Below are 24001 nucleotides of genomic sequence, written 5' to 3'. Positions count from 1 at the left end.
GAAACTAACACACCATTGTAAAGCAATTATACTCCAATTAAGATGTTTAAAAATATTTCTAAAAAGGCTAAAAAAAAAAAAACCCCAAAACTACAATGAGGTATCACCTCACAGCAGTCAGAATGGTCATCATCAAAAAATCTACAAACAATAAATGCTGGGGTGGGTGTGGAGAAAAGAGAACCCTTTTGCACCATTCGTGGGAATGTAAATTGATACAGCCACTATGGAGAACAGTATGGAAGTTCCTCAAAAAACTAAAAATAGAACTACCATATGACCCAGCAATCCCACTACTGGGCATATACCCTGAGAAAAGCATAATTCAAAAATTCATGTGCCACAAAGTTCATTACAGCTCTATTTATAATACCTAGGAAATGGAAGCAACCTAAGTGTCCATTGACAGATGAATGGATAAAGAATATGTAGCACATATATATAATGGAATATTACTCAGCCATAAAAAAGAAATGAAATTGAGTTATTTGTAGTGATTGGATGGACCTAGCGACTGTCACAGAGAGTGAAGTAAGTCAGAAAGAGAAATACAAATACTGTACGCTAACACATATATATGGAATCTAAGAAAGAAAAAAAAATCGTTCTGAAGAACCTAGGGGCAGGACAAGAATAAAGACACAGACGTAGAGAATGGACTTGAGGACATGGGGAGGGGGAAGGGTAAGCTGGGACAAAGTGAGAGAGTGGCATGGACTTATATATACTACCAAATGTAAAATAGATAGCTAGTGGGAAGCAGCCTCATTGCACAGGGAGATCAGCTTGGTGCTTTGTGACCACCTAGAGGGGTGGGATAGGGAGGGTGGGAGGGAGATGCAAGAGGGAGGATATATGGGGATATATGGATAGCTGATTCACTTTGTTATAAAGCAGAAACTAACACACCAGTGTAAAGCAATGATACTCCAATAAATATATTTTTAAAAAAAGTCAGAAGAAATAAAATTGTCCCTGTTACATATGACATGGTCTTATATGTAGAAAAACCTAAAGACTCCATACCAAACCATTTAGAACGAATAAATTACTTTAGTAAAGCTGCTGGGTACAAAATCATCATATGAAAATCACTCGTGTTTCTACACAGTAACAGTGAACTATCTGAAAAGGAAATTAGGAGAACAATCCCATTTACAATAGCACCAACAAAAATAAAAATACTTAGTAATAAACTGAACTAAGGAGGTGAAAGACTTGTATACTGAAAACTCCAAAACACCAGTGAAAAAATTTTAAAAGAGAAGCAAACACAAAGACATCCCATGTTCATGTATTGGAAGACTTAGTATTGTTGAAATTTCCATACTACCCCAAATGATCTTCAGATTCAATGCAATCCTTGTAAAAATTTCAATAACATTTTTTATAGAAATTTTAAAAATATATAATTCATATGGAATCACAAAAGACCACAAGTAGCCAAATTAACCCTGAGAAAGATGAATAAAGTTGGAGGCATCACACTTCCTGATTTCAAAATATATTGCAAAATATATTACAAAGCTACAGTAATTAAAACAGTATGGTACTGACATAAAGCCAGACATACAGACCAATGGAACAGAATAGTAAGCCCAGAAATAAATCCAAGCATATATGGTCAACCAATCTTCAACAAAGGTACGAAAAACACACACTTGGGAAAGGACAGTCTTCAACAAATAGTGCTGGGAAAACTAGGTATCCACTTCCAAAGGAATGAAAATTAACCCTTATACCATACACAAAAATCAACTCAAAATGGATTTAAGACTTAAAATAAGACCTGAAACCATAAACCTCCTAGAAGAAAACATATGGGAAAAGTTTTATGTTATTGGTCTTAGCATTGATTTCATGGATATGACACCAAAAGCACAGGCAATAAAAATGAAAGTAAACATGTGGGACTATGTCAAACTAAAAACTTCTGAACAGCAAAGGAAACAAAAGTGTAAAAAGGAAACTTATGGAGTGGGAGAAAGTATTTGCAAACCATATATCTGATGAGGAGTTAATATTAAAGTATATAAAGATCTCCTACAATTCAATACCAAGAAAACTAATAAACTGATTTAAAAATGGGCAAAGGACTTGAATAGACATTCTCCAAAGAAGACTTACAAACGGCCAACAGGTATATGAAAAAATGCTCAATGTCATTAATAACCTGGGATGTGTAAATCAAAACCACAGAGAAATATCACTTCGTATCTGTAAGGATGGCTATTATTAAAAGAAACAAAAGACAAGTGTTGGCAAGGATGTGGAGAAATTGGAACCCTTGTACACTGTTGATAGGAATGCAAAATGGTGTAGACTTTATGGGAAATAGTATAGAGGTTTCTTAAAGATTAAAAATAGAACTATTATATAATCTAGCAATCCCACTTCTTAGTAGTTCTCCAAAAGCCATGAAACCAGAATCTCAAAGTGATATTAGCACTCCTACATTCATCACAGCACTATTCACAACAGCCAATATATGGAAACAACCTAAATGTACATTGACAGATGAATGGATAAGAAACGTGGTATATACATACAATGGAATACCATTCATTTTTACAAAGAAGGAAATTCTGCAGTATGTAACAACATGGATGAACCTTGAGGACACATGTAAAGTGAAATAAGCCAGTCACAGAAGGATAAATACTGCATGATTCCACTTATATTGAGGTATATAAAATACTCAAATTCATAGAATCAAAGAGTGGAACAGTGGTTGCCAAGGGTTGGGGGAGGGGGAAATGAGTTACTAATCAACAGGCATAACGATTCAGCTAAGCAAGATGAATAAGCTCTAGAAATCTGATGTACAACACTGTACCTAAGGACAATAATGATGTATTGTGCACTTAAAAATTTGTTGTGTGTAGATCTCATGTTATATGTTTTTACCACAATAAAATAAAAATTAAAAAAATTGATTGGTAAAAAAAAGGTCACCCAGCCTAAGTAAAATATTTTTGGTGGATCACACCTTAATTATGTAAATAGATATTAATGTTGATAAAAAATCTATTCTGTTATTAAACACTTCCAACTAACTTTCATAATTTGCTCCAACTGTCATCAATCAGGGAACTTCCTTTGTTCCTGACCCACATTCCTCATGCATATGCCTGAACTATTTTACTCCAGTTTTTTGCTCACTTGCAAGGGTAACCAACTGTCACCATTCATCATGATTTAAAAACCATTATTGCAATAATCTTTTCTTCCTCGTGCTTAAAAACCACAGTTCCTTTTAGATATTTATTTTGAGTAGTAGTGTGTATTATCTCCCTATCTACAGATGAGTTTTCTTCTTGTCCCCTAAATATTTTCTAATTTTTCTCATAAAATACGGGACTTTAAACTGGAGCTGAGTAGCTTTAAGTGTTAGAGGCTATTACATGAATTGACCTTATATTGCAATAGCAATTCGAAGTCCAACGTTCATAATTTTTAAAATTATTCAATTTTCCTGCAAACATTTTAAGGATGATGTTAGCATTTTCATTTCACAAATAAGAAAACTGAGACAGAGAGACAGGTATAATTTGTCAAAGAGACATGGCTAACTAGTAAGTATCAGAATTGAGATTTAACATCAGGTCTCTTACTAGAACTCTCTGGCTGTTTCTATCACACTGCAATCTTTGTATGAGTGCAGAGCTAAAGAGATGTGTTTACCAGCCCTTCTTTGGGAAGATCAATGAATTTCCCTGACAGGACATATTGTTTATAGACTCTACAGCTTAACAAGAGACACTAATAAGTGATCCTAAAACACTGGCGGCAGTGATGTTCCACAACCTCTAAAAATTCAACAAAAGGCACCGAGTCCTCAGAAGTGGGAACATATGACTTAAAGTAGTTAACAATCAACACACTACATATTTGTAACTAATTTAAGCATCCAATCCAAACATTATACAGCAGCTAAAGACTGCACCAATAATTTAAAGCAATGGCACTTAAGGAGTTAATATGCAGAGAGGCAAAATATCTTCATCAAAAGAAGCATGTGCCTCCCTTTTTTACCTTCCCTGGCATGGACTTTGATATCTTGGTTAGTGACTGGCCAGCTGGCTGCTAGCTTGATAAACAGAGAACCTTCGCCCATCGCACAGGCCTTTGTGATTAGGGTCTGGCATCTTTAAGAAGACATTCCACACAGAGGTATGCCAGAAGGAGGGGGCTAAGGAAGATGGGGAAAGCAGGATTTGTTAGCTAGTGAGAGGTAGGGGTGGTGAGGGAGACTGGCCAGGAAGCCTGCTGCTTCTCACAAGGTTAGGCTGAGCAAATTGCAGTGATGGGCTTCTCATTTAAGGGAGCTCAGCATGAATGTATAAAGTCTACTCTTAGAATCTTCCTACCTCATGTCAACCCAAATCACATTTCTTTTGCTGCAATTCACTCATCCTTTAATTCCTCTTGGTACCACACCAAATCTGAGATCCTCTCCGATTTTAGCTTTGAGTCATTTTAACAGAGTTCCTAATGACCCAACTTGAGGTCAGTATATCCTGCTTCCTCAGACAACATTAAAATGAGCACACTGAGATGACTGTTCAGGATTGTTCAATCTCTGTTCAGGATTGGCCTTGGATGATTCTAGAGTGGATTTCATGTTCCTTGTCAAAAATTGCTAAAATGGGGGGCTTCCCTGGTGGTGCATTGGTTGAGAGTCCGCCTGCCGATGCGGGGGACACGGGTTCGTGCCCCGGTCCGGGAAGATCCCACATGCCGCGGAGCGGCTGGGCCCGTGAGCCATGGCCACTGAGCCATGGCCACTGAGCCTGCGCGTCCGGAGCCTATGCTCCGCAACGGGAGAGGCCACAACAGTGAGCGGCCCGCGTATCACACACACACAAAAAAAATTGCTAAAATGGGTTTGCCATTTGAAGAACTAAAATTATTGTTTAGAAGTGACTAAAAGAGACTGCCATAAAATGCTTCGGATAAGAAAATTGAAGACAATATGGTGGTCGTACAAGGAGTCACATGATTTTCAGGGTATTGCAAAGTATTTCTTTGCAGAACTCTTCTTTTCAGCTCCCTCCCCTGCCCAGCGGGTAAGTAAATTGTTTGATAATGAGAATGTTATGACCATAACAAGGGTGACTAAAAAAGAATCGAACATTTTAACAAATCAATTAATTAGTAGATATATAAACATGTGGTCAAACCAATTTTAATAGGATCTATCACAGTTATTTCCATAATTTTACAAATGGTCAGTTTGGGCTATTAGATGAAATTGCACAAAACCCAGTCTAGTAATAAATGTCACTCCAAAGCCCAGAGCCTCTTAAAGGAAGGGGCTGCGCCATGTCACATTCATCTTTGTAGGTATACCGGTCCTGACACATCACAGGTGTTTAATAAATGCTGTATCTCTCCTTTATAAAGACATAATACATAAGGAACCAAGGTCTAAGAAGCAAATTGCAAAAGAGGTAAATACACACACTGGTTAAGCACCTGGTGGCAACCACAAGGCAAATAATGCAGCTTAGCATTGCCTTCCCCACAGCTGACCATGCTTGTCATGAAAATGATGTGGTGTGTTGAAATTATAGTTGCCTCCTGGTAACTGAACAAGGAGGCAGCTTGAGGTGAGAGTGAACTTTTTTTTTTTAAAAGAAGAAATTTGCATTTTAGATATTGTTACTTTTAGTGGATCCAAGTCAACTAGGAGTAAATTCAGCTCTCAGTGTGCACCTTTCATTTTCTCTAATCTTGGCTCTCTTTCGTTGTTTTGATCATAAACTTGGACAAAAACATTTTTTCCCCTGACGTTATGGTATCATGCTGTATTGTTCTCCAATGAAAATACCTACTATTGGAGCTTAATTAAATTGTTTCCACTTCACAGCTATCAGAAGAATCTATTACCGTGTTTGTTTTTTCTTCATGTGAGATAATTTGGGGAAATGCTAGCTCCTCACTCCACAGAAGGTCACTAACTAAAATGAGATGGTTTAGTTGATAAGCATTCTTTAAGGAATGTGGAGTGTTCCCAAGATCCTATCCTTGTAGGGCTCTGGGCTCTGGAATGAAATCAAAGTCTTGTTAAAAGCTCAGCATCTAAATGTAGCCATTCAGAAAATAGGCATGAAAATTCCTTTCCCCTTCTAAGATATCTGTTCTTTAAAGGGTTGTGAAATATAAAATAATTTTAAAGGCCTTACCCACTTAGCTCAAATTATAAAATACATACAATGTCAAAATGGGCTGGGGTTTAAGCATAACAGTTATCACTTGATTATTTCATATATATATATATATATATATATATATACACACACCCCCCTCTCTATATCTATTATTTGTAAGTATCTCTCTACAAATAAATAAATAAATATAGATAGATAGGTAGATACTACCTTCTGAGAGTCACTTATATCACTGAGTGTTATCAGACAAGATGCAGGAAAGTATTAATATATTTTCTTGGGAACCCAGTAGGATTTTTCTGTTTTTGTGTACTCTATTCCTTGCCTTAATAAAGGCACTGACCCCAAGGAAAACTAACAAACCAGGATCCCAGAACAAAATCCTAAATGTTGAGAAGTCAGGACAAGGACACACTGAGGTGCTTTGATGTGGGGGTCGGCGGATGATCAAGAAGTCTTTGAACCATGTTTATTTCATGAGCCTCCACCTCTGGACTTCTATAAATGAAACTTTCCCATGCCCGTTTAGTTCCACTTATATGATAAGTTTGTTGGAGATGCCCCTCAGTTAAATCATTTAAGGGGAATCAACTGCCTTAAACATGGCTGAAACATTCTGGCCCAGCTACCCCCTGCAGCCTCCACTGCCTCCTGTCCCCACCCCCCACCCCTGTTCACCATACACCAGCTACCCTCGTTCTTTATCTTCTCCGAGGTTCCCCAAGCCCGCTTCTGCTTCTGTGCACTCACACATCCTGTTCTCTCTGCTGTCTGCTCATCCTCTTCATCTTGGCCTGGCTAAGCCTCATCCTTGAGCTCCAGCCTAAACACCTTTTTTAAAGGAAAGCCTTTCCTATATCCCCACCATGCCCTGCTGTGGGTCTAATTAGGGTCTTTGGTTAAAACTTCCTACAGCTTCACAGTTTTCTTTCATGGCACTTATCACAATTGCCATGATTCAGTTCCCTGTGTAATGACTTGTTTATTGTCTGTCTCCTCCACTAGACTGTAAACCCCATTAAGGCAGGAGCAGTGCTGACACTTAGCGAGATGGTGCCCGACCTATGATAGATGTGCCATGAACACTTCTGGAATGAATAAATAGAAGGCACCCACTAAGAATCTAAAGCCACTTGCACCTCATTTCCATCCACTTGGGTGGTACCTGACTGGAAACTTTTGGCCTGAAGTTTATTTAAGAAAGTGCCTGAACCCCTGTCCCGCTTCCCTCTGCCCTCCCCCATGCCCTCCTCTCCTGAAACACACACACACACCCCAGGGAGTCTGTGAAAACTGCCAATGAAAGATACCACTTTTTTCCGCAGAATCTTGTCACACGTCCGGGAATTTTATAGATAATATATACTTGTTGTTTTACCCCAGTGGTTACCAGAAAGGAGACTTGTTCTTAATGAAACTTTAATGCTCTTGCCCTTCCCATTACCGGATGATTGGTAAGACTAATGATCAAGTAAGAGAGAATCAGAAAAATAAATGGTCATAAATTAAATCCTACTATGATCTAATTCTACTGAGATTCTTCTTTTCAAAATATAAACAGCTCTGTCTAAGTTCTCCACTGGAACCCAAAGGTGCATTTTTCATTCAGCCCAGTGCACACCTTAGGGAAGGACAGAGCTCTAAATCATGAAACTAACATATTTCCACATTTCTTCTGATAAACTGAAGTGCATCTGGCACCACCCTCAGACTTTCTACAGAATTTACAAAACAAAGATAATATTAAAAATCAAAAGTAAAAGAAAAACATTTGTGTTTCTAAAAGGCAATCTCTTATGGATATTACCTTAGGAGAAAATAAAACGTTTGACTTAATACCATCTGTAGTGAAATGACCACAGGGACAGGTCTAAATGGTTTATTAAGTAAGAAGGATTGAACCTATGAAAAATTGTTCTCTCCTAGAATATTTCTAACCCACACATGTGATTTATATCATGGCAGAATTCAACACAAAAGGTCTATTGTTTTTGGCAAAATAACCTGCAAACATGCTTAATTAGGATGCAAAGTGAAAGCACAGTTTAATACTGTTGACAGCCATGAACTTTAGACATCAATTTCTACTATTATTATTATTATTATTTTACTTATGGAAATATAGGAAAAGCAGTAAATATGGAACTAGAAGACAAAGTTATCAACGAGATGTAACAATTAAATCTTACCATTCTCATTTGTGTGTCAACATCACAAATAAAATGCTCTGAACACCCTACCTTGGAATGGAAATGAAAGAAGTCAGTTTTGCAATCAAAGCTTACCTTCACTGATATTTGAAAAAGATGTCAGCATTTAAGTTAATATCTATTTCTAGAAGGCTTTACTTTAAGAAGTGATGGCCTCTTTCTGGGGAGAAGGGATAATTCTTTATACTGACATTCCATTCCATTTACTGCAAGATGAAAATGAATGCCACCATTAAATGAATTCCATGGTCAGTTAATATTCAAAGCAAACTTTTCTATTGTAACCACTTAGTCACCATTCTATAGGAATATTTAGATTCTAAAAATAAGTCTGCAAGAATATAACACAGCACCAGTTTCAAACTGGTAATGCCCAGCTCTTCCAGGGTCATGTCTCATAATTCTTTGTTTCTATGGATCAGAGACTAAGGATGTGAAAAGGGAAGACCAGGTTCCAGGTCTGAATGAGGCAAAAGCAGAATCTGGTTACACTGTCTGAATATTGTAGCCAGTTCACTTATTTAAATTTTAGTAATCATTTTAAAGTGACAATTTATGTGTGACAAAAGACAAGGTAAGATGTAGGGTTAAAGCATTACATGGTATAGCAGAAAGAGTTCTGGCCTCTGGTTCTTTCCTTCCCACTGCTGTATACCTTCAGATAAATTATGTCAGTAACTTTCAGTTCTGGGCCTTTACTTCCTGTTTTTCTTTCCTTATCTGAAAATGACAGTTATTCTGAGAAGGATCAGGCAAAATCATGAAGTCTACAAAAATGGTTTTAATAGTACAAAATGGCACAGAAGGTCAGGATATTTCTGTGAAGCTTGAAAAATGTATCTACCAGAGATCACCAATCTGAAGAGTTAAAATTAAAAACTTCAGGGTGGGTATCTGACCTGAGGTATCTGAACTTACTGTTTCAAGTTCTTATTTTACCTCTGTAGACATAGTCTTAGAGTTGAATAAAGTGTTAAAAAGTTAACTAGGTACTCTGTTTTATAAGATCTATTAAAATTTTCACGGATTTATTTCCTATTATAAAATTAATACATGCTTCTTGTAGAAGCTTCCAACAGCTCAGAATTCTGTAAAGAAAAAGTACTTTCCCTCCACTGCTCCCTGCTTTTTCCTGCTCTCCCCACCGCTCCACACAAACACACACGCATAGGACTCTCCATTTCCACTCCTCAGACATGATCATTATGGACAGTTTCTTGTAAAATTAAATACTCTGAAAATGGAAAAAGTTGTTAGACAATTTATCAATTTAAAAAATGTTAAATTAAAGAAAAATCTAGAATTATCCCATACAAGTCAGAATTGGTGAAATCTCAAATTCCCTTGGGACAACAGAATGACCAATTGCTGGGTGAGGGAATTGAAACAATAACCCTGTAAACAAACTGTCTGGAGTGTATGGCTAGAGCCAGCCTAGAGCAAAGATGGAAAAAAGCCTTCAAGGAACACCACCTCCTCCTCGTGGTTAACAACTTGATGACGTTCTTCAACATGTTTTAATGATTATCGTATCTTCCTCTTCACAAAGGACTGATTTATTATGGTTTAAATTTAAAGAATACTGGTTTCCCAGTTTTGAATCAGGCTTAGATTACAGAACACATAAGATCAATGACTTTCTTCTAGGCAAAACACCCCTGAAAGCAAAACCCACAACTAACCCCACAGCGTTCATTTAAGTGCAGAAGGAACAGTCCTGGGGAAAAGTTCTTCACACAGTTCTAGACGTTAACTCCTTCCACCACCCTCCGTCTCTACTCCTCTTCCCATACCTGTCATCAGCACCTCCACACTTAACACTTCCACGGCACCTTAAATGCACAAACAACTTCATGTATTATTTATCTTAATCCTCAAAACCATTTTGTCAGGTAGAAAGGACAATCTTAGCTTTTCAATTTACAGATTAAAAACACTGAAGCTCAGAGCAATAAAGTGATTGGCCCATGATCATTCCCCAGTAAAAGTATGTTCGCTCAGGTATACTACTGCTGTCTAGATGTCTATCTCCATTTCAGAGCTCTCCTCTCAAGATCCCACGTGCAATCACTGATCCAACATCTGCACTTCAGAGTCCAAATGTGGTTAAACTCAGTTTTCCAGGCTCAGCCCATAATATTCTCCTCCAAACTTGTTCATTCTCAACGAATGGCACCATTATCCTTTCAGTTGTTCAAGCCCCAAACCTAGGAACCATCCCTCCCCACTACCCCTTTTATCAACATGCACGTAGACTCGATCACCACATCCTATAGATTTTGCCTTCTAAACTTTTCTCAAATCTGTCCACTTCCCCTTGTCTTCACCATGAATACTGTAGTCCAAGACCCCAGCATTGCACATAACAATCATTTCCATGTTACACTCTGTCTTCTGCACACTACTCCCATTCCACCCATTCTCCACGCTGCAGCCAGAGTGATCAGGTAATTTCTCGGCTTAAAATCTTTTGTTGGCTTCCCAGTGCTCTTCAGATAAACAGAAGAATCCTTAGTGCGGCCTATAAGGGCTAATATAATCTGACCCTTGTAAGCTGGCAAGATAAGTGAGCTCTTTCCATAATTTCAGGATACTATGATGTCTTTTAAGTAATAAATAAATATTTAAGCTTCTGTTTTTTTCATAATGCATAACATTTAAAACTTAAGTGTATTGATTAATTGTAGAATGAAGTTTGCATTCGTGGATTTTTTTAAGCATTAGTAACACAATCATATATAAATCTTATTGATCCTTCTGAAATTCTTCTTTAAATATATCCAAGTTCATATTATTGTAATAACATATGCATTAAAATACATGCACAAATATATATAATAAAATATATATTATTTATATAACATTCGTAAATTATATCATTCATTTCATTGTGTGTAATTTCTATCTGCTGCAAGCCTTTGGATAGCTGGAGAAATAGAGGCATGGACATTTCTCCCACGTTGTATGAATCACTCATCTCAGAGTTTAAAAAACATCAGCTTCATGGCTGTGTGACTTGTGCAGTTGCCCAGAGCCTGCACTTAGAGGAGCCCCATGCTTGGTTTATTGCTCTACAGTTGCTGTCTTGAAATTCTTAATTTTTGCACATTGTCATTTCACCCAGGGCTCCAAAGATTATTAATCTGTTCCTGCTAAAAACATTTTTTTAATGTATGTAGAGTTGAACTCTCTCATGTCATCCACGACCTAAGTGTTTATTGTACTCTACTTCTGTATTTCAAGAACTCAACAGGAGAAGAGCTCTGAGGACCACCAGAGTCAGAATTGTCAGTCAGTGGGATCTATATATTCTGTGGCCATTCATAGATTTCAGACCAACAAAACATGAGGTTATACTCAAAAAATGAGGTTTCTAAATAGAGTGAAACCTGGTTAACAATTTTGGCGAATGAGGCAATGTCAACAGATAGTTAATGCGGAACATGCCTTGGATTTAGCTGTTACTTGAGATAAGTACTGGCCTAGATTACAGGGGATAGCTGGAAAAAGGCAACTGTAACCAACATTACCTTATAGAATCAGGTGATAGCCATATTAGAAATATTTTTATTCTTTATAAAGTTCTTCAATACTTTTTTTTTTTTTTTTTTTTGCGGTACGCGGGCCTCTCACTGTTGTGGCCTCTCCTGTTGCGGAGCACAGGCTCCGGATGCACCAGCTTAGCTGCCATGGCTCACGGGCCCAGCATGTGGGATCTTCCCGGACTGGGGCTCGAACCCATGTCCCCTGCATTGGCAGGCGGACTCTAAACCACTGCACCACCAGGGAAGCCCCAAAGATGCTCATTTTAAAACACATCATGTGTTACTTTTATCTTGTCAAAGTTGAAAGGCTGCTGACATCTGTAAGTTACCATTAAAAATTATTATTATTATTTTATATCAAAAGTGCATGATCCTAGAAGAGTTGATTTACTACTTATCCTAATTAACTTAGGTGAATTTAAAAATTACCATCTAGGTAAAATTTAAATTTTAGGCTGATAATTTCCCCTCATGAACTCAAAATTTATTTACACTATGAAAATTTCAACTTCCTTGAGCAAGTTATGCTTCTGAGATAAAAATTAAGTAATAACAGTTTCTAGAAATTCCTATTGGTGATAAATGTGAAGCATTCAGGTATAATGGTATATTCTTCAAGAAGATGAGTTTTGGTGTCAGACTTGGGTTCAAGGCTCTGCCTTGCTCTTTATTATGTGACTCTGAGCAATTTACTTGATCTTTCTGAGCCTTTGTTTCTGAATAGGGATCACAACACTCAATAAACAAGGCTGATGTGGGGATCAACTTAGATAACAGACATAAGAGTTCAGCACAGTGACTTGGAAGGATGAATACTCTATAAATGCAGCTATCATCATTGACAGGATTTTTCCTCCAGGATTTTAATCTATTAAACAGTTACCTTATTGACAGGAATAATGTTCTTGACATTGTAGTAGAAGCCGAAATAAACCATGTTGAAAACTCCGTGACGTCCCAAAGTTGCTGTAAATCCTTTGTTGAGGCCCTGGAGTCCCAAGCCCTCCTTCTTAATGATGTGTCTTGCGTAACTCATGGTGGATGGTTGCTGCACGAGAGAGGAGAAAGGTCATCTTTGGGACTGTGAAACAGAATAAATTACAGTTTTAACTTCCCTTCAAGCCCAAAATTATTAGGGACTTATTTTTCCCCAAAGATGAATAATCATGCCTAGATTCATGCTTTTTAAAATTAGGAAACCCCAAAAGTAAACAAAATTGCATGCATAACAACAGGCCTTAAAGGGAAGATTGTTGGCCAAGAAAAAAATATCTTTGATGGAATTAGTGAAACTAATGTCATATAATAGCTAACATCATTTTCAACATGTAATAGTTGCATCCAATTCTGGATCATCCACACTAATAGAGGGGATTAACCATATAGATAAACTAGTAATCCATACTGGTAATCCATAACTGTGCATAATCCAAAAGGAATGTATTTTTGGCTCCTGAATATTTACCTTTCTAATTATGTTTTTCTAAAGTGAATGTTACAATTAGTCCTGATTCCATTCCCTCAATAGTTTAAACTGGCGTTAGGTTAGAAATCGGCTGTGGATAAATAGCAGTTGATTGTAGACTTCCTCAAGAAAGTGGGCAATCAGTGTGTGTAACACTTGCTGTGATAAATGATAAATCAATGGTGTTGAGAGTACTGGGTTACCTTTAATTTACTTCTTTCCAGCCCTTTGATTGATTACCTAAGGTTGAAATACCTTGACTGCTGGAACCCAGTCAGTGCTACTTTTGGAACTTGCTAAAGAAATCACTGTAGTTTGCCCTGAGTTTTAGAATTCATTACAGTACAATTACAACAATTCATGTGGGTTTTTTTTTTTTTTTTTTTTTTTTTTTTTCATGTGGGTTTTTAAATAAGGTTGAGTGACTGTTTCCTTTTTGGAGGTACAGCACAAAGGATCTCTCTCCCTCTTAAATTTTGAATACTGAATAGTAAATAAGGGGAAAGGTTCAGCATTTAATTTTTTTCCCATGAGGCAAGCACTGAGATGACGCGTATTTGAAATTTCACTGGAGCAGGTTGCTGGAGTGATCATGGCAGTCTGATGCACTCACTGACTAAAAGTGTTTTCTTATCATGTGCAATTAAGGCTGTGTCAGCAGAACAGAACAAATCCAATCAAGGCTTTTCATCCAACTTTGTAGCTATGTAATTAACCTGATACATTTAAATGAGTTTGTTTAGAGAGTAAATCCTATAGCTTTTACTGATAAATGTTTTAAAAACTCTAGCTACAATTCTACACTCAAATTCATCTTTTCATTTAAGAGGATTAATTACAATAAATTACATTAATCCCAAGAAAACCCTTTTTTTGTGACATGAGAAAAACACATGAGAACGTACCTTAAAACTATAAAAGACATTTCATATCGGAAAACCAAAAATTCTCAGAAGGTTAAAGTTCACTCTCTCTGCTACAAAATGGGATTTTTTTGTTTGTGTTATGGCACATTGACTATCAACCCCAGTTATTTATTTTGGTTTTCAGAAGAGACTTGAGCAGAAGTTCATTTCTGTTGGAAAGACTCTGAAAGTGCTGAGCAAACTCCTAGGCACTGCTCTCTTGTTGTGAGGAAGGCAGCCTAGAGGGCAAAGGCAAGGAAAGGAGGCAGCTCTCCTGGGGATGAAAGAAACTAGGCAGAAGTGAGGCTGCCTGGGTCCAGACTGACCAACACCAGTCCTCCCTGCTTCTAGCCCAAGCTTTCTCTCCATCCTCACCCACTCTGAAGCCCCGAGGGCAGGAGAGATGGGGAGGTCAGAGGCCATCTAGATTCTTCAGCAACAGAGGAACCAATGACTTTGAATGAAAGTGCAGATTAACATGGCTTTCCCTAAATAAAACAGGTATAAAGATGTGTCTATCATTTAAAAATCTAGTGTGCTAAATCATCAAAATTTAAAGAGAGGACTTCCATTAGATCTTTTTTTAAATTAATTTTTATTGGAGTACAGTTGATTTACAATGTCGTGTTAGTTTCTGCTGTACAGCAAAGTGAATCAGTTATACATATACATATATCCCCTCTTTTTTAGCTTTTCCCATATAGGTCATTACAGAGTATTGAGTAGAGTTCCCTGTGCTATAAGTAGGTTCTTACTATTTATCTATTTTATATATAGTAGTGTGTATATGTCAATCCAAATAGCATTTACTGATGGTCCATTGCCTGATTTCTACCAGCTTGGATGTTAGGTAGGTACGAAGAAATGTAACACATGGATTTTGACTCAAGTGCCTTGTTGAGTTTGAACTCAGCTGTGAATAATTAAGCAAATCAGGGGGTAGTACAGTAGTTAGAAATAGGGGGTCAGAGCCAGACAGTCCCAAGCTTTGAATCCCAGAAATATCACTTGCTAGCTTAAGCAGGTATTTTATCTGATTTATCCTCACTTCATTCATCTGTAAAATAAGGATAATAATAGAATCTTCCTCATAGGATTGTTGTTGTGATGATAAATAAGTCAATGAACTTTGCCCTATGTAAGCATTTACTATACATTAGCTGTTAATAATAATGGCAATTATGAAGATAATAAAACTAGTTATAATAGTAAAATAACAGGTAATTTCTTTGGTAGTTGAAGGCAATGACAACCAAAAGGTGGAGGCTGATTTGAGGGGGAGGAAGGACATGAATAACTAGCCTCTTCCTGCTCATTCCTTTTGGCTGTGGTTTCCTTTTCCCAGAGCCCTGGACCCTTGTGACATGATCCTTCCTACAGAAATGCCTTCAGAGTGCAAGATCATAGGTCTGCTTTTTCTGGGAGCCACCCATATCCAACTCCTGGGCTAGAGATCTCCTAGGTCATCACCCCAGGGCTTTCCTCTCAGGAGCAGCAGATCCTGTAAAATGGTCTCTTCCCTACTGCTTGGTAAACATCCTCAGTAAGAACTCTTCACTTGACAGGTCTATGCACTGTAGAAGCAAGGCCGCCATGCGGGAGCAAAGGTTGGGAAAGGAAAAGCACACTAACCAGGCCTCCACCTGACACAGTTTATTTATACCTTAGAGAGCATATGACATGCATGTTACCAGGTACCTGGAACACAGGAAGTGCTCATCAATGTTAGTCATTATCATAGATACTTGGTACTTTACATATATCATCTTACTTAATCCTCTGAACAAGTGTGTGGGATGGGTATTATCTTTATCCCCATTTGACAGATGAGGAAACTAAAGTTAAGTTACTTGCTCAATATCACAGAGTTAGTGGAAGGTCCAGAGCTCAAACTGAGGCCCCTCAGGCTCCAAGTTCATACTTTATACTCTGCATGGTTCTGCCATCCTATCATATACGATTGCCTCTCTCAACAGCCTGTAATGTGGACAGCAGGTATATTATTCTCATTTTACAGGTGAGGAAACCAAGGAGTAAGTAATAGTCCTAAGGGGAAAGTACTGGAAAATGGCTTAAGCAGAATTCTACATCTCATCCAGTGGTGCTCTCACGCTTGTTGACTCATTCTTGTTATACACATGCTGTAAGATTTTCAGAGTTTGATAATCCAACTGATACAGGTAACAGATAAATACAAATATATTTTTCTGGCAGCTTGGGGCCTTGAGACCAAGAAAAACCTAAACTCTAATTCCCGTAAGAATTAGAGGTGTCCTTTTTGCTTCATTCAGAGACACTGTATCACACACATGTAAGCAAATATTTAACTAGAAAGGCAAAACATGACTTCCACTAGGAAAATACAGAATCATTTTGACTAGATCTCTGTAAACACAAGTTTTACTAAACTTATTTGATTACTGGGCTTCCATTTCAAAACGAAATGGTAACTGATTAGCACCATCAGGCAAATGATTCCAATCCTATCCAACCCAGCAGGTCACCCAAAAATTCAGTTTCCTTTCAATATTTAGATTCACTCCAATTTTCATATTTAGTTACCAGCTGTGGGCCAAATTGCATTCTAACTTTCCTAGATATACCTTTCATTGACCGCACCAGAGCTGCAAGCACGGAAGAATAAGTGGGTCGGAACGGAGCTAATGTTGCGATATCACACTGCTCTCCACGTTGATTTAGAAAAATCTTCAGTTCACCGGTACCTGCCAGAAGTATTTCCATTGGAAGGAACTCAAAGTCTACTTTAACTCTGATGTCAGCTATTGCCAATTGTTAATTCTGGGAACTCCATGGTCTTTTATGCATTAATTTATTCAACAAACACCTACTGAGCCCTACTAGGCGCCATGCACTGTGTTAACTATCTAGTACGGTACTTTGTTCATATTCGAGAAACATAAAAATATTTTTGCTTTGCTTTTTATTTGGAGAGATATACTGAAAAATTTTATATCTACCCATGAGAATATTCTATAATGATTATGAAACATGAAATCGAATTTCCGTAATTGATGAAGCCACTATGGAAAACAGTATGGACGTTCCTCAAAAAACTAAAAATAGAACTACCATATGACCCAGCAATTCTACTCCTGGGCATATATCCAAAAAACATGAAAAAAAAAATTAAAAGATACATGCACTCTAATGTTCATAGCAGCACTATTTATAATAGCCAAGATATGGAAGCAATCCGTGTCCATCAACAGACTAATGGATAAAGAAGATGTGGTATACAATGAGAAATCACCTCACGCCTGTCAGGATGGCTAACATCAAAAAACCCCCACAAATAACAAATGTTGGAGAGGATGTGGAGAAAAAGGAACACTCATAAACTGTTGGTGGGAATATAAATTGGTGCAGCCACTATGGAAAACAATATGGATGTTTCTCAAAAAACTAAAAATTGAACTACCATATGACCCAGCAATTCCACAGCTGGGTATACATCTGAGAAAAACAAAAACACTAATTCGAACAGATACATGCACCCCATGTACTTAGCAGCATTACTTAGAATTGCCAAGATATGGAAGCAACCTCAGTGTCCATCAACAGATGAATGCATAAAGAAGATGTGGTGTATATACACAATGGAATAATACTCATCCATAAAAAAGAATGAAAACTGATATCACTTATATGTGAAATCTAAAAAATAAAGCAAAATAGTGAATATAGCAAAAAAGAAACAGACTTGTACAGAGAACAATCTAGTGGTTACCAGTGGGGAGAGGGAAGCGGGGAGGGGCAAGATAGAGGTAGGGGATTGAGAAGTACAAGCTACTATGTATAAAGTAAATAAGCTACAAGGATATACTGTACAACACAGGGAATATAGTCAACATTTTATGATAATTATAAATGGAGTATAACCTTTAAAAATTGTGAATCACTATGTTGTACACCTGTACTTTATATTGTACATCAATAAAAAAATTTAAAAAAAATGATGTGCTATATATACACAATGGAATATTACTCAGCCATAAAAAGAATGACATTCTGCCATTTGCAGCCACGTGGATGGACCTAGAAATTATCATGCTTAGTGAAATAAGTCAGACAGAGAAAGACAAATACTGTATGATATTACTTGTATGTGGAATTTAAAAAATAATACAAATGCATGTGTATAACAAAACAGAAACAGATTCACAGATATAGGGAACAAACAAGTGGGTACCAGTGGGGAGAGGGAAGGGGGAGGGGTGCGTTAGGAGTATGGGATTAAGAGATACAAACTACTGTGTATAAAATACATAAGCAGCAAAGATATATTGTACAGTACAGAGAATTATAGCCATTATCTTGTAATAACTCTTAATGGAATATAAACTGTAAAAATACTAAATCTCTATGCTGCCTACCTAAAACATAATATTATAAATCAACACACTTCAATAAAAAATTCTTTTAAAAATTAAAAGTCCTTAAGAGGCGTAAATAAAAGAGACGATCCATTGCCTACACAATGCTCCCAGGCACCACTCTGGGACACTGATTCCTTACTCTCTGAGAGCCCAGAATTACCAACAGATCACCGAGATGACTTATGGCAGCCTCAGCTATTTTTTCTGGAGTTCTTCCATCCAACTACTGACCATAGCTGGCTCTGATTACCTTGTGAGATCATGGACAGAGGTTTTAGGCATTGTTCCTTGGGTAAATAGCTATCAGAGTATGGCCGGTAGGCACAAGCGTGGGGTGTGTGTCAGTGGATTTCCTCCCTCTCTAAAGCGAGAGAAGAGCTCTAGGCACACCATGTCCAAAGACAGCACGCTCCACATGCGTCCCTTTACTTGCTTCCCATGGCAAGGGGAACTCGGGTGCATTTTAGAGCCAATGGAATAAGGTGTTGCACTGGATTTCATCACATGACTGGAAAGCAAACCGGATGAGACCTTTATACAGTGAAGTGAGTGTCCATATCCGGGCCTTAAGAAAAATACTGCTTTTTAAAGACGATATCCAGTTGCTACACTTAGGTGGGAAAATACCCTTGCTCATTAGGAGATAGATCACTTAAGCTCTTCATTCCTCGAAGTCTTGAAGCATTTTCATAAATTTGAAAAAAGAAGAAAACTCTTCCTTTTATTTGAGAACAAAATGTAAATGAAAGAAGAGGAATCGGGCTCAAAATTCCACAGTTACACATCTCTTTTAGCTTAGGTATTTCACTAATTTGTCGTTGCAGTTTATTTTACTAAGGCATGATTAGGGACAAAAAGACATCCAAAATATAATTATATTCTTTCTACAATTTACATTTGATGAGCAGGCCTATTTTTAAACAATCTGTGAGTGGAAAATAATTTGCTTTAAACAAACTCTTCCAGATGCTGAGCCACAAAGCTATGTCAACACCAAGTTGCTGTCCAATAACCGCCTGGAGGAACACGGGGCCTCGGGGTGATGGGACGAGACGCTGACCCTGTGCTTTGCCTGCTGGCAGAGCAGGAGGGAAGGTGACTGCGCTGTGGACACAGGGGTGACTACTCAGAGGGGACTGGCAACATGGAAGGAGCCTTTGCCTCTTCATGATTCCAGAAACACAACGATTTTCCCTTAAGCGTCTTCATTACCCACTTTTCTTTATCCCAGTGAAAACAGTGTGGTTTCTAGAAAGAGACCTCTATGTTAATGCTCAGTTCCTTAGAGCTAATAACTGCATTAGGTTTTATTTCCCCTATCCATAACATAGAGATAGAGCCACTGACCTTATAGGGATAATGGGAGGATTAGGTATCAGGTGCGTGTGAGCACTGTAAAAGGTGGAAGGAGACAGAGCAGTTACCAGAGCGATGCGATTGCAGGGCGGTAGTGGCAGCCATCACCAATTATTTTTTCTTTACATAGCCCTGTATTACCTGATTTGTGAAAACAATTACTTTTGTAATTTACAAAAACTATATAACTTTAAAAAATCAAATAATGGAAAAAACATGTAAGGCATCTTGCACAGTATCTGGCCTATAGTGGATGTTCTGTAAATGGTAGCTATTATCATTACTTCAAAGTCTCAATTCTGAAGGCAAAAATCTAGGGTTTCTGGCACAGCTGAGTGGAAGACTGAAGTCTATTTTCTGTAAATGATAATAGAGAGGCAACTTGGCTGCTGCCTTAGGCACTGTTGAAAGATAACTATAGGAATGGATTCATACACATAATTCACTTTTCTGCCTACAAGAATCATAGACTGGAAAGAAATAATTTAGGTACTGAACAGCTTCCAGGCAGGATTTCACATGGTAATGCAGGAAAAATTTGAACTTAACTCAATACGTCATCATGAATGTTGACATGCCCTTGAAGCTAGCTTCTCACGCGTTCTGAAAAAAGAGCCACACATTCACTCTCTATATAACTCAACTTCTCTCCTTCTGGAAAGAGAGGATTGCAAAGTACAGTCCTATTCACTTTGTGTTGTCTCTACATAATATGACTAAGTTTAAGCATTTGTTAATTGCCTATGGAGAAAATAATCACTAAGCTTTGTGATACTGTACGTGATCTAACTGGTCTCTATTAGATTATTAAGCTCCCAGGATAGAGTGTGTAGAGCTATATTTAGTGGTGTTATCCAAAACAAGAATCAAACCCTGAACTAATTTTTAAAAAATCCTTATCTTTAAAGATTCTACCATCGATGATACATTTGCTATCAGTTCATTGATCCTTAAGTTTTAATCATAGAGCATAGGTGGAAGACGATTCCCTTCTTGGGCTGAACATCTTTAAAGACTAAATCGAGATGAAACAGGCTTTTGCAATTTCCTAAAGGTTTAGTTTCCTATTTGGGGGTGAGAATGATTATGTTCATATGTAACGCCGATAAAAATGACAGAGTAGAAGGATAACCTGTGCCCCATCCACACATCAGAGGCAAATCCTATAGACCTCAAGGGAAGGAAAACATAACCCGTTAGCCAAATAATAACTTTGAAGTAGATTTCAAAGTGGAGAGAAAAACTGGGAAACAATTCATACAAGATTTTGCTCCTGGAGAGAAATTCACATTTTCCAGGCTAGCAGAGAGCATGCCAGCAAAACACCACTTGGCTTAGCATAATTGATAGGGGACTTCTCATTCTTATAAGTGTACAGGAAAAAACGATGCACCTAGTTAGAAGGGAGCGGAACAACAAGCTACAAAGTCACACTTTTGGCAAGACTGGGGATACACACCATCTCCAATGGAGAAATCCCTGGGCAAGCCTAGTCCTAAGCCAAAAAGACTACAGACCAGAACGACACTTTGCTTGGGTTTAGTTTGAAGGATGGGGGGAAATTTGGATCTATCCTGATTTTATCTGAACATGTTTTTATACCCACTGAACCAAACCAGAGCATGACAAAGCTGTGATTACTTTGTTCCCCACAGAAGGTCAAGCGTATTTAGAGACCGGTTTACTTTATTCACTGTGAATTTTAAGATGCTGGCCAAGATTCTGGTATTGGAATTGAAGGAAGTGTGGCAGGGATTATAGTCTTTGACTGATATGGTGGTAATTTTAAAAGTGGAGGCAAGACAAGTACACCTATTGAAATACTTTATACAGAAGCTGGAAGGATATAAGGGAAGTATCAATAACCAAATTAACCACAATTTCCTTTACATTTCTAGCATAGTTTAGGGCTTACTGGGAGGGAAGGCATATTTTATGGATAACATACCTCTGACTGCCTAGAAAATCAGTCCTAGAGCACAGAGGGGTGAACACAGGCAGCTGGAGCCAGCAGCGTACCTGCCATTCCTGGGAAATCCTGTCAGGAATTTCACTGAGGGCCCCAAGAACATAGCACACACAGCCTCTGCTCTCAGCCAGTATTGCCCTTGGATCCCAGCTAGAGGGGCGCCTTTCCTGGACCCCATGCTTCAGAGGGCCCCATTCTGGCCCTTTGCCAACTATTCCCTCCCCACAGGGCCAAATGGACATCTACCTACATTCCACAACCTCCTTCTAGACCACGCTCTGTGCACCTGGGACCACGGCAGTCCTTTTGTTCCATCTTTATCACTCTACCATCGCCTCCAAGACTTTAAGTGTAATATTAAGAGTCATGTTGACTACTGTTACCCTAGGCTATCTTCCACTACAGAGAACTTCTTGGGAACTTTTCATGTTTAAAGGACCACGCAGACTCACCTCCTCAGGCTGACGAAATAGGAAAATCCACAATTACTGTGTACGAATCCATGGTGGTTCAAATCTAAGGCAGGAAGGTAGAAAGGCTGAGCCACAGACCTGTGGCCTGAGAAACTCATACTATTGGCGGAGCAGCAAGAGTTATCTCCCTGCAAAATAAGCATCTGGGGAAACTGCTCTGCTTTTTGTAAAGGTGTTGTCAAGCCATCTGGCCATTCTCCATGCAGCCCATCTAGTTAGTGTTTCACCACAGCTGGCAGCTGTAATTGACTGAAAAGGCTGAAAATGAGCTTAGTTCACAGCGTCCAGGTGAAGCGGCCGCGAAGGCTTGATCAAGAATCCACGTTCAATTTATATGACTATTCTTGAGGAAGAATATCTTGATTGTGGTAGAACTCTTTCCAAAGTGGCTTCAAATGTTTTTAGTTTCCTCTTGAACTTCTGCTGCTATATGCAAGTTATTTATAGCAAACAGGTACCCAACTACTATTGTTTATGATAACAGACCTGCATCTAAGTTTAAAGATCTTGTCAATAGGCACTGTAACTAGGCTGCCAGCCCTTAAGCCCTGATAAAGAATTCAGGCTGAATGGATTGCATTGGCAGTTGGGAATGACCTAAGGTGAACCATTGTTCAGTAAGCTGTTTTTGAGCCCACAACTGGGAGTCAGGTGTGACTGTTCATTGCAGCAATATCTCAAGATAGATCTGTCTCTAGTCAACCTTAAGGATTTATAAGATCAATTTGCATCTAGAAATAGTTACCATTGGTTGAGTGCCTATCATGTCCCAGGCTCTGTGTTAAGACCTTTGGGTATACTATCACATTTAATTTCTCATAAAAAGCAGGTCGTAATAATAACTACTAACACTTATTAAACCACCACTACATGACAGACTGTATTGACAGCTTTATATACATGTCTCAACTAACCCTATTACACCATTTGATGTGGCCATTACTATTATTTTTCCCTAACAAAAGAGGAAACTGGGCTATGGTCAGAGTAGGAAGCAGGGGGCTGTCACAAAGTCAGTAACTTAGATGGCCCTGCGGGACTTGTGTTTCTATCTCCTTATAGAAATACCTTGTTGTAATGTAGTTGGACTGATCACCATCATTTTACCACAGAGGGAACTGCAAGTAACTTGTTCAAGGCCATACTGTTAGGAAATGGTAAAGAGCTTGATGGGTACATCTCTCCGCAAACCCTTATGGCTTTTTGCTCCCCAAACCAATTGCCTTTCTGTTCTAGACAGCTTTGTTTATATATGTTCTTTGATAATTTGCACATAAGGTTTAAGCTCTTTAAGAAATTACAGAGCAGGAAAAATGGGGGTTCCTGCTACTATAAATGAAGTACTAGAACCAGAATTATGCAAGATTGTGTCCTAAGATGGGTCAGCAAGTCATTCCCACCTGAATTAGCTGAAAAGATTCTCCCTGAGGTGGGTTTAACCTGGCAGAGCCATTAGAACATTTCTTTTGGATTACTTACTTTTCTTTATAGGGTTCTGTATTTTCTAA

The 24001-nt window shown here is 38.2% G+C and overlaps 1 protein-coding gene across 3 annotated transcripts in view; it reads right to left on the bottom strand.

The window, feature by feature from the left end:
- The window catches only part of SLC25A21 (solute carrier family 25 member 21), a 516568-nt gene that overhangs the window by 30341 nt on the left and 462226 nt on the right, over positions 1 to 24001 (bottom strand). For all 3 annotated transcript variants that reach the window (XM_060004663.1, XM_060004662.1, XM_060004664.1), the window contains one exon: positions 12812 to 12976. In XM_060004663.1, the coding sequence (XP_059860646.1) occupies positions 12812 to 12976 (165 nt within the window). The remainder of the gene's footprint in view (positions 1 to 12811; positions 12977 to 24001) is intronic.

This window comes from Delphinus delphis, chromosome 2 (genome assembly GCF_949987515.2).
Source record: "Delphinus delphis chromosome 2, mDelDel1.2, whole genome shotgun sequence".
NCBI lineage: Eukaryota > Metazoa > Chordata > Mammalia > Artiodactyla > Delphinidae > Delphinus > Delphinus delphis.
This window is presented reverse-complemented; position numbering and strand designations above follow the sequence as displayed.